The sequence below is a fragment of the Chiloscyllium plagiosum genome, chromosome 4 (assembly GCF_004010195.1).
Source record: "Chiloscyllium plagiosum isolate BGI_BamShark_2017 chromosome 4, ASM401019v2, whole genome shotgun sequence".
In the NCBI taxonomy this organism is placed as follows: Eukaryota; Metazoa; Chordata; class Chondrichthyes; order Orectolobiformes; family Hemiscylliidae; genus Chiloscyllium; species Chiloscyllium plagiosum.
The window spans coordinates 98,336,488-98,348,648 of NC_057713.1; the positions used below are offsets into that span (position 1 = coordinate 98,336,488).

At 40.3% G+C, this 12,161-nt stretch overlaps 1 protein-coding gene across 3 annotated transcripts in view; it reads left to right on the forward strand.

The window, feature by feature from the left end:
* The window catches only part of mrpl13 (mitochondrial ribosomal protein L13), a 95,865-nt gene that overhangs the window by 45,746 nt on the left and 37,958 nt on the right, over positions 1-12,161 (forward strand). For all 3 annotated transcript variants that reach the window (XM_043688685.1, XM_043688684.1, XM_043688686.1), the window contains exon 6: positions 3,866-3,987. In XM_043688685.1, the coding sequence (XP_043544620.1) occupies positions 3,866-3,987 (122 nt within the window). The remainder of the gene's footprint in view (positions 1-3,865; positions 3,988-12,161) is intronic.

Below are 12,161 nucleotides of genomic sequence, written 5' to 3' on the forward strand. Positions count from 1 at the left end.
ATCTCAGCAAGAGGCCCAGCAATCACTTCTCTAGCTTCCCACAGAGTTCTACGGAACACCTGATCAGGTCCTGGGGATTTATGCATTTCAAGACATCCAGCACTTCCTCCTCTGGAATATGGACATTTTGCAAGATGTCACCATCTATTTCCGTACAGTCTATATCTTCCATATCCTTTTCAACAGTAAATACTGATGCAAGATACTCATTTAGTATCTCCCCCATTTTCTCTCCCTTGCCCTACCATGGTAAATCTTCCAGTGTCCTTTTAAACAAACTCTCTTCACTCAGTCATCTGATTTTGCGGATGGAGAGGGTTGGCTTGGGGAAAGTGAACACAGATATCGGGAACGAAGTAAAACAAGAGATTAAAGCAATTTATTTACCCTGTATGGAGTAAAAGCAATTGTGTTGACAAACTACCATATTTTTAAAAACATCTTTAGTAGTATTTGGTTGGGATCAGTGTTTAAGGTTCAGGGACTAAATATCAAGGAACAACATAAGGCTCTAAGACACAAAGTGGCTCCTTTGGATGCTCTGGCCGAATTATATTACATGTTGATGGTAGCAGATGGGGACTTAACAGTGCAACATTTCCCAAATAAGATATAGGTTTCATCTATGCCATTTGGATCTTCGGGCCTGCTCTGCTATGCAGTTATCTCATGACTGATTTGGTTGTGACTCACTTTTCAAATTCCTCATCCCCAATGGCAAATTGTACTTGGCAGTTATGTAGATTAAAAATCTATATTGAATATATTCATTAATCCACCCTTCATTGCTCTCAGGGATGGAGAATTGACCACTTTTGGAGAGTACCTGGGGACACCTCTGCTTTGATTAAGTGGAAGGGGTTATGTCTGTGATTGACAGGTTGTATGTGGATATCTGCCCCCTGGCACTCCATTACTGACACCAGGAGGAGAGGAGATTGCTTAATTGCTAATTGTTGGAGGATACCTAAACAGTGTCACTTGAGTGCTTGTGTGGCCATTTAATTCCATCAGGCTTCCACCACTGGATGAGACTCCTTTCCTCATCAATGTTAAATTTCACTCGTATGATGTATGGTAGATGTAAGGCCTTTGTTTATCCCATGAAATTGCTACAGAATGTTAGCTGTTGACCATTATTTGAATCTGGGTCTTTTTCTCTGTTTTCTACCGAAGATGTTAAGGGATCCTGACAGAATAAAATGATAGCCAAATTGACTGTAACCATGGTCCAAGTGTACGCAACATATGCAAAACAATTCCCATATGTGGCAATAAATCTTGTCACTTGATTGCTGAACAGTCATGACAACACTTGGAAAGCAGTTTGTAAATGCAGTCAGTTCAGGGATGATGACCTTTGAATCAAAGCATAATAAATAATTATATAAAGCCTGCTCACTGTTAGCTAACATTTCTAACTTTGTTAGCAACATATAAAGAGTTTTTCACTAAAAATGCATCATGTTAATTTTTTCCATATTTAATTTTTTTTTTAAATTCCCTTCCTAAAAGGTGTGTTAATATATTTTTTCTTCCAACTAAACTACATTTCATTCATCTTAAGGTCTTTCAAGGATGTTAGAAGAATAAAGGATATTTATGATAAACCAAATTCTAAAAGGGCTAGACCAGGTGAATGTGGGAAGGATGTTTCTGATGTATGGAAGGTCAGAGTCTGAGAATACTGGGTATGCCATCAAGGAGAAAGATGAGAAATAAGGAGAATAAATGGTGAGCCTGTGGAATTCTCTGCCACAGAAAGTGGTTGAGACCAAATCATTGAATGTTTTCAGGAAGAAGCTAGAAATAGGCCTTGGGAGAAAACAAGTCAAAGGGTATGGAGAGAAAGCAGGAACTGAGTACTGAACTGGAAGATCAGCCTTGATCATATTGAATGATAGAATGTACTTGAAGCACTGCCTACTTCTCCTATTTTCTATGTTTTTATGTTGAGGAAAGAAAAAGGCAGTGTTTGGTTCAGCTGTGATCCTTCCAGTGACCAGGTAGCCTGTCAATGCTCACTGTCTAGTTAGTATGATAGGAAACAGCTCCTCTGAAAATCTACTTCCTCTTATTACTGGCCCGGTGAGTGTATTTTTGTGTTTATCCACTTGAACCATTTTGTGATTTTTGTGATGTGCTGTCCTCACAATCATCTGAGATATCAAATTGTTGACATCTTCCATTCATGAAACCCCACCTTCAAAAGATTTGTTTTGTAAGATAGTCAAAGCATCTTGAGTTCTTGAGGAATCTTTATTTATTGAAGAGACTTAATATTTAGATTCACCTCCATAAATATTTTTATATAAAACTTTATAAGTGTTCCAGAAAGTTGGCCATCTGGATAGAAATGCAGAAGATCCCATTTTAAATGCGATGCCAAGAAGCATAAGGCTCTTGCCAAGACTCCATATGTTCAATTAATCCTTTTATGGACGTAGCTGACTTTCCCCTCCCAAAGGCCTTGAATAATCCTACTGCCTTCATTTAACTTTTTAAAGGAAGGGCACTTTACTTTTAATATTTCTTGTCTTCAGTCATTAGATTTTCCCACCATTTAACATTCTTGCCTCTTGCACAAGAATTTGTCGTTGATATTGAGGATGGCATTTTGCTACTGTCACATGTTCAAACTAATTCAGAATAAGCTCATGATTGATTTTTTTTTAAAAAGCTGTGAATACTTAAAACAAAAATCTGCCATTACACTGACAGATTTCTTCCTGTCTTGTAACAGCACAAGGTTCTTTACTACCGTGATTGTCATGGACTGATTAAAGGTTTAAAATATTTCTACTGATTATTACCTACTGACTGTTTTATTTCATAATGCTGGTTAATACAGAATGCGCAAGTGGTTACTGACTTTCAGTGACACAAAAAGGAGCAGCTAACCAATTCCCAAGTTGCATAACTTGCATGCCACTGTAGAAAGTAAGAGACACTAGAGCTGACAGAAAAATGTGAAGCCGAAGTGTCATCTTCAACAGTTACCAACTGTACTGACAGGCAGTACGCATGATATTCACAGACCACTCTCCACAAGCCCCAAGACAGCAGAAAGCCAGCTGCAAAGACCTACCATCGGCTGTGATCTCAAGTCATCGTCACTTCCTATAAAGCATTCACTATCATAGACATGGATTGGTGGAGAATTGACTGTATTAGTATTACTTCATGTCACATCACCTTTGTTTCAAGTAGAGCCAGTCTCGCCAGTCTCAGTCATTGTCAGGAGACTTATTGCTACATGTCCACGTTTTGTTTCCATTCATTTTTGTCTGTGGCTACTTCACTAACTCTTCACCTGTGCCTAGGCTATTATTGAGTTGAAATGCATTTTGAGTCTTTCTAGAAGTTTTCTATATTCTTATCCCTTATTCCCATGATCCTCTTGAATTATTTTGTTGCCTTTGAGTTCCACTTCTGTATAAATTAGTTACCATCCAAGTTTCACTTGAATCTGTAAATTAATTATGCAAGTTGACCCAGGAAAATTATGTCATTAATATTTATTATCATCAGTTCTCAATCATTCAATCCTACTAGTATAAGTAGGTTAAAAAAAAACTCCGCAGAAATGATACCTGATAAATGACTACTTGTGCTGGTTGTTAGAAGATCACAATTCTTATTCCCTGGAAGGTGGTTCCATGGTTTTAATCTTCTCAATTATAAATAAATGGAAAATTATTTCTTAACCCTTAAGTAATTAGGTGTTTATTTAATACCTCTGCAGAGTTCTGTTGCATACTCTTATCTGAAAGTAAGTAAGTCAAAAATCAAACATATGTTTATAACATTTGGTAAATCCTAGCTGCAGTGATATTTTTCTACCTCTTGCTTTTAATTTCAAAAGGTGATTCCAGATGAAATCCTTAAGAACCTGTTGGAAGAACTTCCACAACCACGGCAGGTACCCAGAAGGTTGAATGAATACACTCAAGAAGAGATTAATGCCTTCCCAAGACTATGGACGCCGTAAGTGAATATAACTTCGTAGTTTTGGCAAATTTGCCAAACTACAAAACCACATAGCATGCTACTTTTCAACAGTTTTCATTCAAGACTGATGGGTTAGGTACAGACAGTAAAACTCCACAATTAGTAATAAGCTGTGTATTTTCCAAACGCAAGCTTTAGCACTGCAGTCGGTGGTGCTTTGTTGAAATGTTTACTGAATTGTAAATACCAATGATTTACTGTTACACTCCTAATTAGCTTTCCAACTGGTGATGGAATAACTTTTGACAACTGTGATCCTGGTTAATGTTTTCAATCCTATTTTCCCTAATGTTCACTGATGTTTAATCTAATCCTGGAAATTGTGTGAATTTAGCTTTTGTGAGTGTAGCTAAGCCCTTTTCACACTGTGCAGAGCAGAGGAAACATCTGGAAGTGAATGGAGCAAAAATTGTAAGTCCAGACAATGAAGATGTACAGAATATATTGTTCTATCTCTGGAGATCCATTTGTATGTGATCCAGAACATTTAAATTAATGTCTTTTACCAAAAGTATTTATTAGTAGCTGGAAAAACATTGTCCAAAGATTTATTTATTAAACAATTTTATCAGAAAAATAAGGAAGAAAAATGAACTGTAACATTTGGCAAACCTGCTGTCTCCTGCTATTTGATTTTCACACTGTGCCACTCTCTCACAATGCCTCAGGCTCTTCAATGCCCCATGCGCTCTTTTGGCGCCTCATACTCTCCTTTGGCACTTTACGCTTTCCTTCTTTGCCTCTTATTCTCCCTCAATGCCCCATGCTCTCCTTTAGTGCCTTACAATTTAACTGCCCCGCCCCGTGCACTGTTCACTCTCTCTCTCTCTCTCTCTCTCTCGCTTTCTCTCTCTCTCTCTCTCTCTCTCGGTCCATGAGTCCAACAGCTAACCCAAGTATTTAGTACGTTCCAATGAGTCACCCTTAGCCAAACTGCAGCTTCTCGAAGGTATAGTTTGTTTGGATTCGGAGCTGACATCACTGTTCTGTCGCCAATGTAAGAAGCTATCTTGGCAGCTGTATATTTGGTAAAAATGAAACAACATAGACATAACTCGAGCAATCATGAAAACACTGAGGAAGGCCACTGAGGCCACAGTAGAATTTATTTTATGTTCAGCAAGTAGGGGAAGAGAGGGAGGAACCCAATTTCATAAGATAGATGCTTAGGCAGAGTCACACAAACTGAGGATTGGAAGTACACCACCATTGGTAGACTTTGGAGTGGGCAATCTGGGTAGACGCATACAGACATGTATGCAGCAGCATGGGAAACATCAAACTAAAGATGCCACAGCCAAAGGCTGTTTTGCCAATAGGGGCTATATTATGTCAAATGGTCATATAAGCATAGCTATATCCTGAGAATAGAAGTGAAAATAACATTCAGAGCAAAGGAGTGTTTGGAAAAAAACAAGTGATGGAATACTAGAATTAGTTATTGAGAGTATTCATCACAATTATCTGTACAAGATGGAACTATTTACAGCAGACAGCACAGCGTTATGAAGAGAAGGTACACTTTGGCAAATGTCTTCAATGCAATGACAAAAAAATGGTGTTGAGCTCCAAAATCTGATGTACCTCAATTTCCGAAAGCCTTTTGCTAAAGTTCACCATGAATGATTACATTTGTTGCTGTGAGGGTTTTGAGTATAACCTCAAAAGAAACAGGAAATCAGTTGAAGACCAGTAGAAAAATGTCTTAACAATTTATAAGGGCTTCTATAGAAATAGGAAGGAAGAGAGCTTCTTCATCTTCCTCCCTCTACAAGGACTTTCTCCTCGAAGATTTTAACCTACTGCGAATCCTCATTTCCCCTCCCCCACCTTGTCTCAGTCAAATGCCTTGAACTCAGCACCGCCTTCCTAACCTGCAATCTTCTTCCTGACCTCTCCGTCCCACCCCACTCCGGCCTATCACCCTCATCTTGACCTCCTTCCACCTATCACATTTCCAACGCCCCTCCCCCAAGTCCCTCCTCCCTACCTTTTATCTTAGCCTGCTGGGCACACTTTCCTCATTCCTGAAGAAGGGCTTATGCCCGAAACGTCCATTCTCCTGTTCCTTGGATGCTGCCTGACCTGCTGCGCTTTTCCAGCAACACATTTTCAGCTTCTATAGAAATAGTTAACCAGAGCATTACTTTATTGCTGAGCCAGTGACATTGCGCTGGCTCCACCGTGTTCATCAGGTGGACCTTATATGCTCCAATATTTAACAAGTTATATAATTCAAATGTCTTTTCAGTGTAATCACTGTTAGTCTGCTTGGCTGTGTAGCTATTGCAAGATCTAGAGGTGGACTCCTGTCAAAATTCTGAATTTATGAAAATGGTTACTTCTGTTGTTGTTACGAGCTGTCTTACTACTGAACTCCCAACATATTTAAAAGGAACCAGGTGTTCAGTAGCAGAGCACAAAGCTGACTGTTCAAGTTGAATACAATGAAATCTCAGTGAAAACTTTACGGCTGTACCTTGTTTAAAACCCACAATTTCCTAAGAACTTAAAACATATATATTGTCTGCACATAGTAAAAACATTAAGTAAACACAAGTTTTGTTAGATTAGAGGTTGCACTTTGTCATCCAGATGTTGATTGGAGTATTCATTATTTGTCAGCATAGATCTATTCGCAATCTCTTTGAGCTGTTCAGAAAGCCTATGTGTGTTTCAGCTGGGGGAAAAAAACACTCTTTTCACAATACTTTCAGTTTTGAGAGATACATTTTTGAAAGAATTAAACCCCTTTTGATGTACCTTGTCTAAACAATGAACATCTGCTGTCGGCGATAACAACCTTTTCCCCCTCTCCCCTTCTACTGTTGACATAGTCAAAAGCTTTCTTTTCTAACACTTTCTTTTTCAAGGTCCCCAGTTACCTTCAAGCCTGCTCTTGTCAGAAAGCTGCCGTCAAACTCTCGACCACCAATCTCCAGCCTCATCAGCCTTTCTGAAGCACATTATTATCACTCATTACAGCTGTGCTCAAAATTCCCTTTTCAGAACGCTGCAATCCAATTTCTACAATTCTTTGCCTGGAACACTAAGACTGCTTAAAATTGCTAAATGATATCCTTTGTGACTACTCATTCTACTCAACATGTACGCTGGTGGCAATCCCGCCTGTACTGCTGTACATACCCTTCACTCTTTCAGACTCAAATAATAAACAGATAGGCCAGTACTGACCAATACTAATGCATTGAATGGTCAGCGTGTGACCAAGGCACAATCCAGGCATTGATGCCAGTCCCTCGATTAAAGCCAACATTAGTTCGAGCTTCAGTGAAGATAACAATGCTGTCCTCCATGTTAGTGGTTCGGATCTGTGTCATCTGAGTGAATTTCAAGTGGCATGCAGTGATTAGTGACATACAGCAGGGATTAGTGCTTGGAACCCTGCTATTTACAAGATATGCCAATTATTTAGGTAAGTAAAGTAAATTGAATATCTCGTTTGTAGACATTCTAAAGTTGGGAGAGAGGATGATCTATGTGGAGGATGCAGAGATGTGAGATTTGGCAGGTGTAATATAATGTGGATAAATGTGAGGTTATCCACTTTGGCAGCAAAAACAGGCAGAGGGTAGATTATTAATTGGTGAAAGATTAGGAAAGGGGGAGGTACAACAAGATCTGGGTGTCCTTGTACACCAATTATGGAAACTAAACATGTAGGTGCAGCAGGCAGTAAAGAAAGCAAATGTCATGTTGGCATTCACAGCAAAAGAATTCGAGTACAGAAGCTAGGATATCTTGCTGCAATTATGTAGGGGCCTTGGTGAGATCACATCTGGAGTATTATATGTGGTTTTGGTCTCTTTATCTGAGGAAAGATGTTCTAACTATGAAGGGAGCATAACAAAGGTTTACCAGACTGATTTTTGGGATGGCAGGATTAACATATGAAAAGAAACTGGATCTGTTCGGACTATATTTATTGGAGTTAGAAGAATGAAGAGAGAGAATGAAGTTCGAACAGGAGTAGACAGGATAAACAGCAGGAAGGATTTCCTGATGAGCCATTAACCAACAGTTTAAGGATATAGGATAGGCCATTTGGATTTTGATAAGGAGAAATTTCTTCATCTAGAGAATGGTAAGCCTGTGGAATTCTCTGCCACAAAAAGCAATTGACATCAAAATATTGAATGTGTTCAAGAAGGAGAAGATGTAGTTCTTGCAGCTAAAGGGATCAAAGAGTATGGGAGAAAATGGGAACAGGTTACTGAATTAAATGATCAGCCATGATCACACCGAATGGTGGAGCAAGCTGGATGGCCACACCAGCTCCTTTTTTTATGTTTTCATGAATACCATCCTTTGAAGGATACATTGATAATAGATAATTATTTTCTGTTTTGCCACGTTGTGCTTGAGACAACAGGTCATTTTATAAAGTGGTTTAACTGTGCAGAGTACAGAGATGCTGCAAATTGCCAACGTAGCTGCTAACAGGGACTGTACTTGTATGTAATGTACATACATCTACGCTCAGATCCTGAATCCCACTGTTGGAACGGGATTTTACACTTTGGTCACTTTAGACTGATGCACCATATCCACTTCAGTCTGGAATTAGGTGCCAATGGAGAGGCCCTAGCCAGTTGCACTGAGTCTTCATCTTGTTGATCCTAAATCTGACAGATAAATCATATACAGTATACTCTGAGCTATACATTACTTTTCTAACAAATTATCCCATGTTTCTGTAATATTATATGGCTAGCCTGTATGTATATTTCATATTATTATCTTGTGTAATGGAATGTTTCAATGCTGTCTCAAGTCTTGAAAATTCCTATTTGTTGCTCCTCTAAGAATTTGCTTCGGATGAATTTGAGTTAACAGAGCACAGGTCAAGTTACACAATTTGAAGTGTGCAAATGTAAAAGAACTGTGTCTCTGAAAATGAATCCATTCCCATTACTGGAGCAAGTGTCAACCTGAGATCTAGAGGTTGAACTTTAATCAAGCAGTGAGGAAGGATATCTGCAACAAATCATCCAACTTTACCCATCCTCCAAATGTTCCATTGTAGTAATGGTAGACTGGTAAAATGGTATAACGAAAGCAGAATTAATTAAATATTGTAATCCTCCTTAGCCAGATACCTGGCTTCCCGTGGGCACTATCATCTAGGTGCCGGAAGATTTATTACCAGTAAGTCTGGGTCTTACTATATTTTCATTCTAAGAGCTATAAGGTTTAAAGTAAACTACAATTTTGGGGTGATTTGATCTGTAGCTTTTGGAGTACAGTAACCTGCCACACAATAAATCAGTTCTTGCCCTCCATAGTGAAAGTGTTAGCTACTAAAATAAATCTTATCATAACCAACAAACTCGCTACCAGTTTTGCACAAAGTTTTGATTTATTGCAAATCAAGTATGGCTTTCAGCCAGTCAAAGCTCTAATAAATAAGTGCGCCCCTAAAGTGGGGGGTGGTTGGGAGTGGATTCTGGCAATATTTTTCTGGAAATGTAAATGTTCCCAGATGTCATATTTTTGAGATTTATTTCTCAAATTTAAGCTGTCACAAGCATAATTTTGCGAGGTGCATTAGAACCTGATGGCTCACATTTTTGGAAATTCCACAGTAGCACAGCTCTGAAATAAAATGCTTGTTTCAAAAGAATTTGCAGGCAATATGGTTAAACAATTGCAATTAGAGAGAAATATGTTGGAAAACTTTCTGTGCCAACATAACAAGCCATTTGACACTAAAGTTTTATATTGTACCATTTTGTGCTTCAGTAAAAAGTCTGATTCTTTTCCCACCACTCTTGTAATTTTGTTTTGGGAACCTTTATTCAAAGTGTGCCAACCTTTTTTCCAGACCACTGAAATGTTCAGTTACTTTCCTTTCAAGATAACTATGTCACATTTTTGTTTGAAATATTTGCTTTCTTTTTCAATAGAAGGGAAGGAAATGGCTTTGCTCTGCAATATTAGAGCACAAATTTATGTTGGCGGAAAAGACTCTGAATTTAGGTATGGCTATAAGAGCCGTACCCCTATGTATCACCAACTTCAAGACTACAAAGATAGCTGAAAATTGTACACTTTATTTCAGTTGGTATTTCAATCTCACATCCTTTCCTCTTCTCTCATGATTAATTCTGGAACTGCCATCTTAACAGTGCTATGGCATCAGGTCACACATGGGCAGGGAAACCTCCTGCTAGTTACTACATACTTTATCAGTATTCTCCCATGTTAACATCCCACTTGGAGGAAGCACTGAGTGTGACAGAGGCACGGAATGTATTTGGGGTGGGGTACTTCAATGTCCATCACTGAAAGTGGCTCAGCAATACTACCTCTGAACAAACTGGTCGAATCCTAAAGGACACAACTGTCGGATTGGATCTGCAGCAGCAGTGAGGAAACCAACAAAAGGAAAAGATCATACTTGACCTCATGCTCACCCACCTGCCTGACACAGATGTATCTGTCCATGACGGTATCGCTAAAAGTGATTTCCTTCTTCGAGGATAACATCCACTATATTGTGTGTTACTGAGCTACATGGGACAGACTTCAAACAGACCTAGCAACCCAAGTCTGGGCATTCATTAGAAATGTAGGCCAGCAGCAGCAGCAAGATTGTCCTAAACACAATCTGTAACCTCATAGCTTGGCACATTCTTCACTATTATTACCATCAAGCCAGGGGATCAAACCCTGGTTCACTGAAGACCTGCAGGATGACATTCCCGGAGCAACACTAGGTATATCTAAAAGTCAGGTGTCAACCTGGTAAACTTAATACACAGGGCCACTGGCATGCAAAACAGCCTGAGCAGCAAATGATAAGACAGTGCTAAGCATTTCCACAACCAGCAGATCACTTCTAAGCATGGCGACATCTCATCATCAGTGCCCAGCATGTCAATGCAAAGGATATGGCTGAACCATTTGTGACAATCTTTAGACCACTGAAGACTTAAGTTCCAGAACTTGCTACTCTCCCGGCCAAACTGTTTCAGTCCAACTACAATACTGTTATCTAGCCAGCAATAGTGGGCGGCACGGTGGCACAGTGGTTAGCACTGCTGCCTCACAGCGCCTGAGACCCGGGTTCAATTCCCGCCTCAGGTGACTGACTGTGTGGAGTTTGCACGTTCTTCCCGTGTCTGCGTGGGTTTCCTCCGGGTGCTCCGGTTTCCTCCCACAGTCCAAAAGATGTGCAGGGTCAGGTGAATTGGCCATGCTAAATTGCCCGTAGTGTTAGGTAAGGGGTAAATGTAGGGGTATGGGTGGGTTTCGCTTCGGCGGGTCGGTGTGGACTTGTTGGGCCGAAGGGCCTGTTTCTACACTGTAATGTAATCTAATCTAATCTAGTCAGAAGTGCTGAGTAGGTGATCCATCTCTGCCTCCTTCCAAGGACCCCAGTGTCACAGATAGGGAGAGAGTGCAGTTGAACACGTGGCTGCAAGGCTGGTGTAGGAGGGAGGGCTTCAGATATTTGGACAATTGGACTGCATTCTGGGGAAGGTGGGACCTGTACAAACAGGACGGGTTGCACCTGAACCAGAAGGGCACCAATATCCTGGAGGGTAGGTTTGCTAGCACTCTTCGGGAGGGTTTAAACTAATTTGGCAGTGGGATGGGATCCGGACTTGTAGTCCAGCAAGTAAGCTAGCTGTGTGACAGGATGCCCAAGACTGTAGGGAGGCTGTGGAGAAGGTAGCACTGACAGGGACTACTAGCGGACACAGAGATGGGCTCAAGTGCGTATACTTCAACGCAAGGAGTATCAGAAATAAGGTCGGTGAACTTAAGGCGTGGATCGGTACCTCGGACTACGATGTTGTGGCCATCACGGAAACATGGATAGATGTGGGACAGGAATGGCTGTTGGAGGTTCCTGGTTACAGGTGTTTCAGTAAGATTAGGGAGGGTGGGAAAAAAGGAGGGGGAGTGGCATTGCTAATTAGAAATGGTATAACGGCTGCAGAAAGGAAATTTGAGGGGGATCTGCCTCTGGAGGTAGTATGGGCTGAAGTCAGAAATAGGAAAGGTGCAATCACCTTGTTGGGTGTTTACTATAGGCCCCCCAATAGCAGCAGAGATGTGGAGAAACAGATGGGGAAACAGATTTTGGAAAGGTGCAGAAGCCACAAGGTAGTAGTCATGGG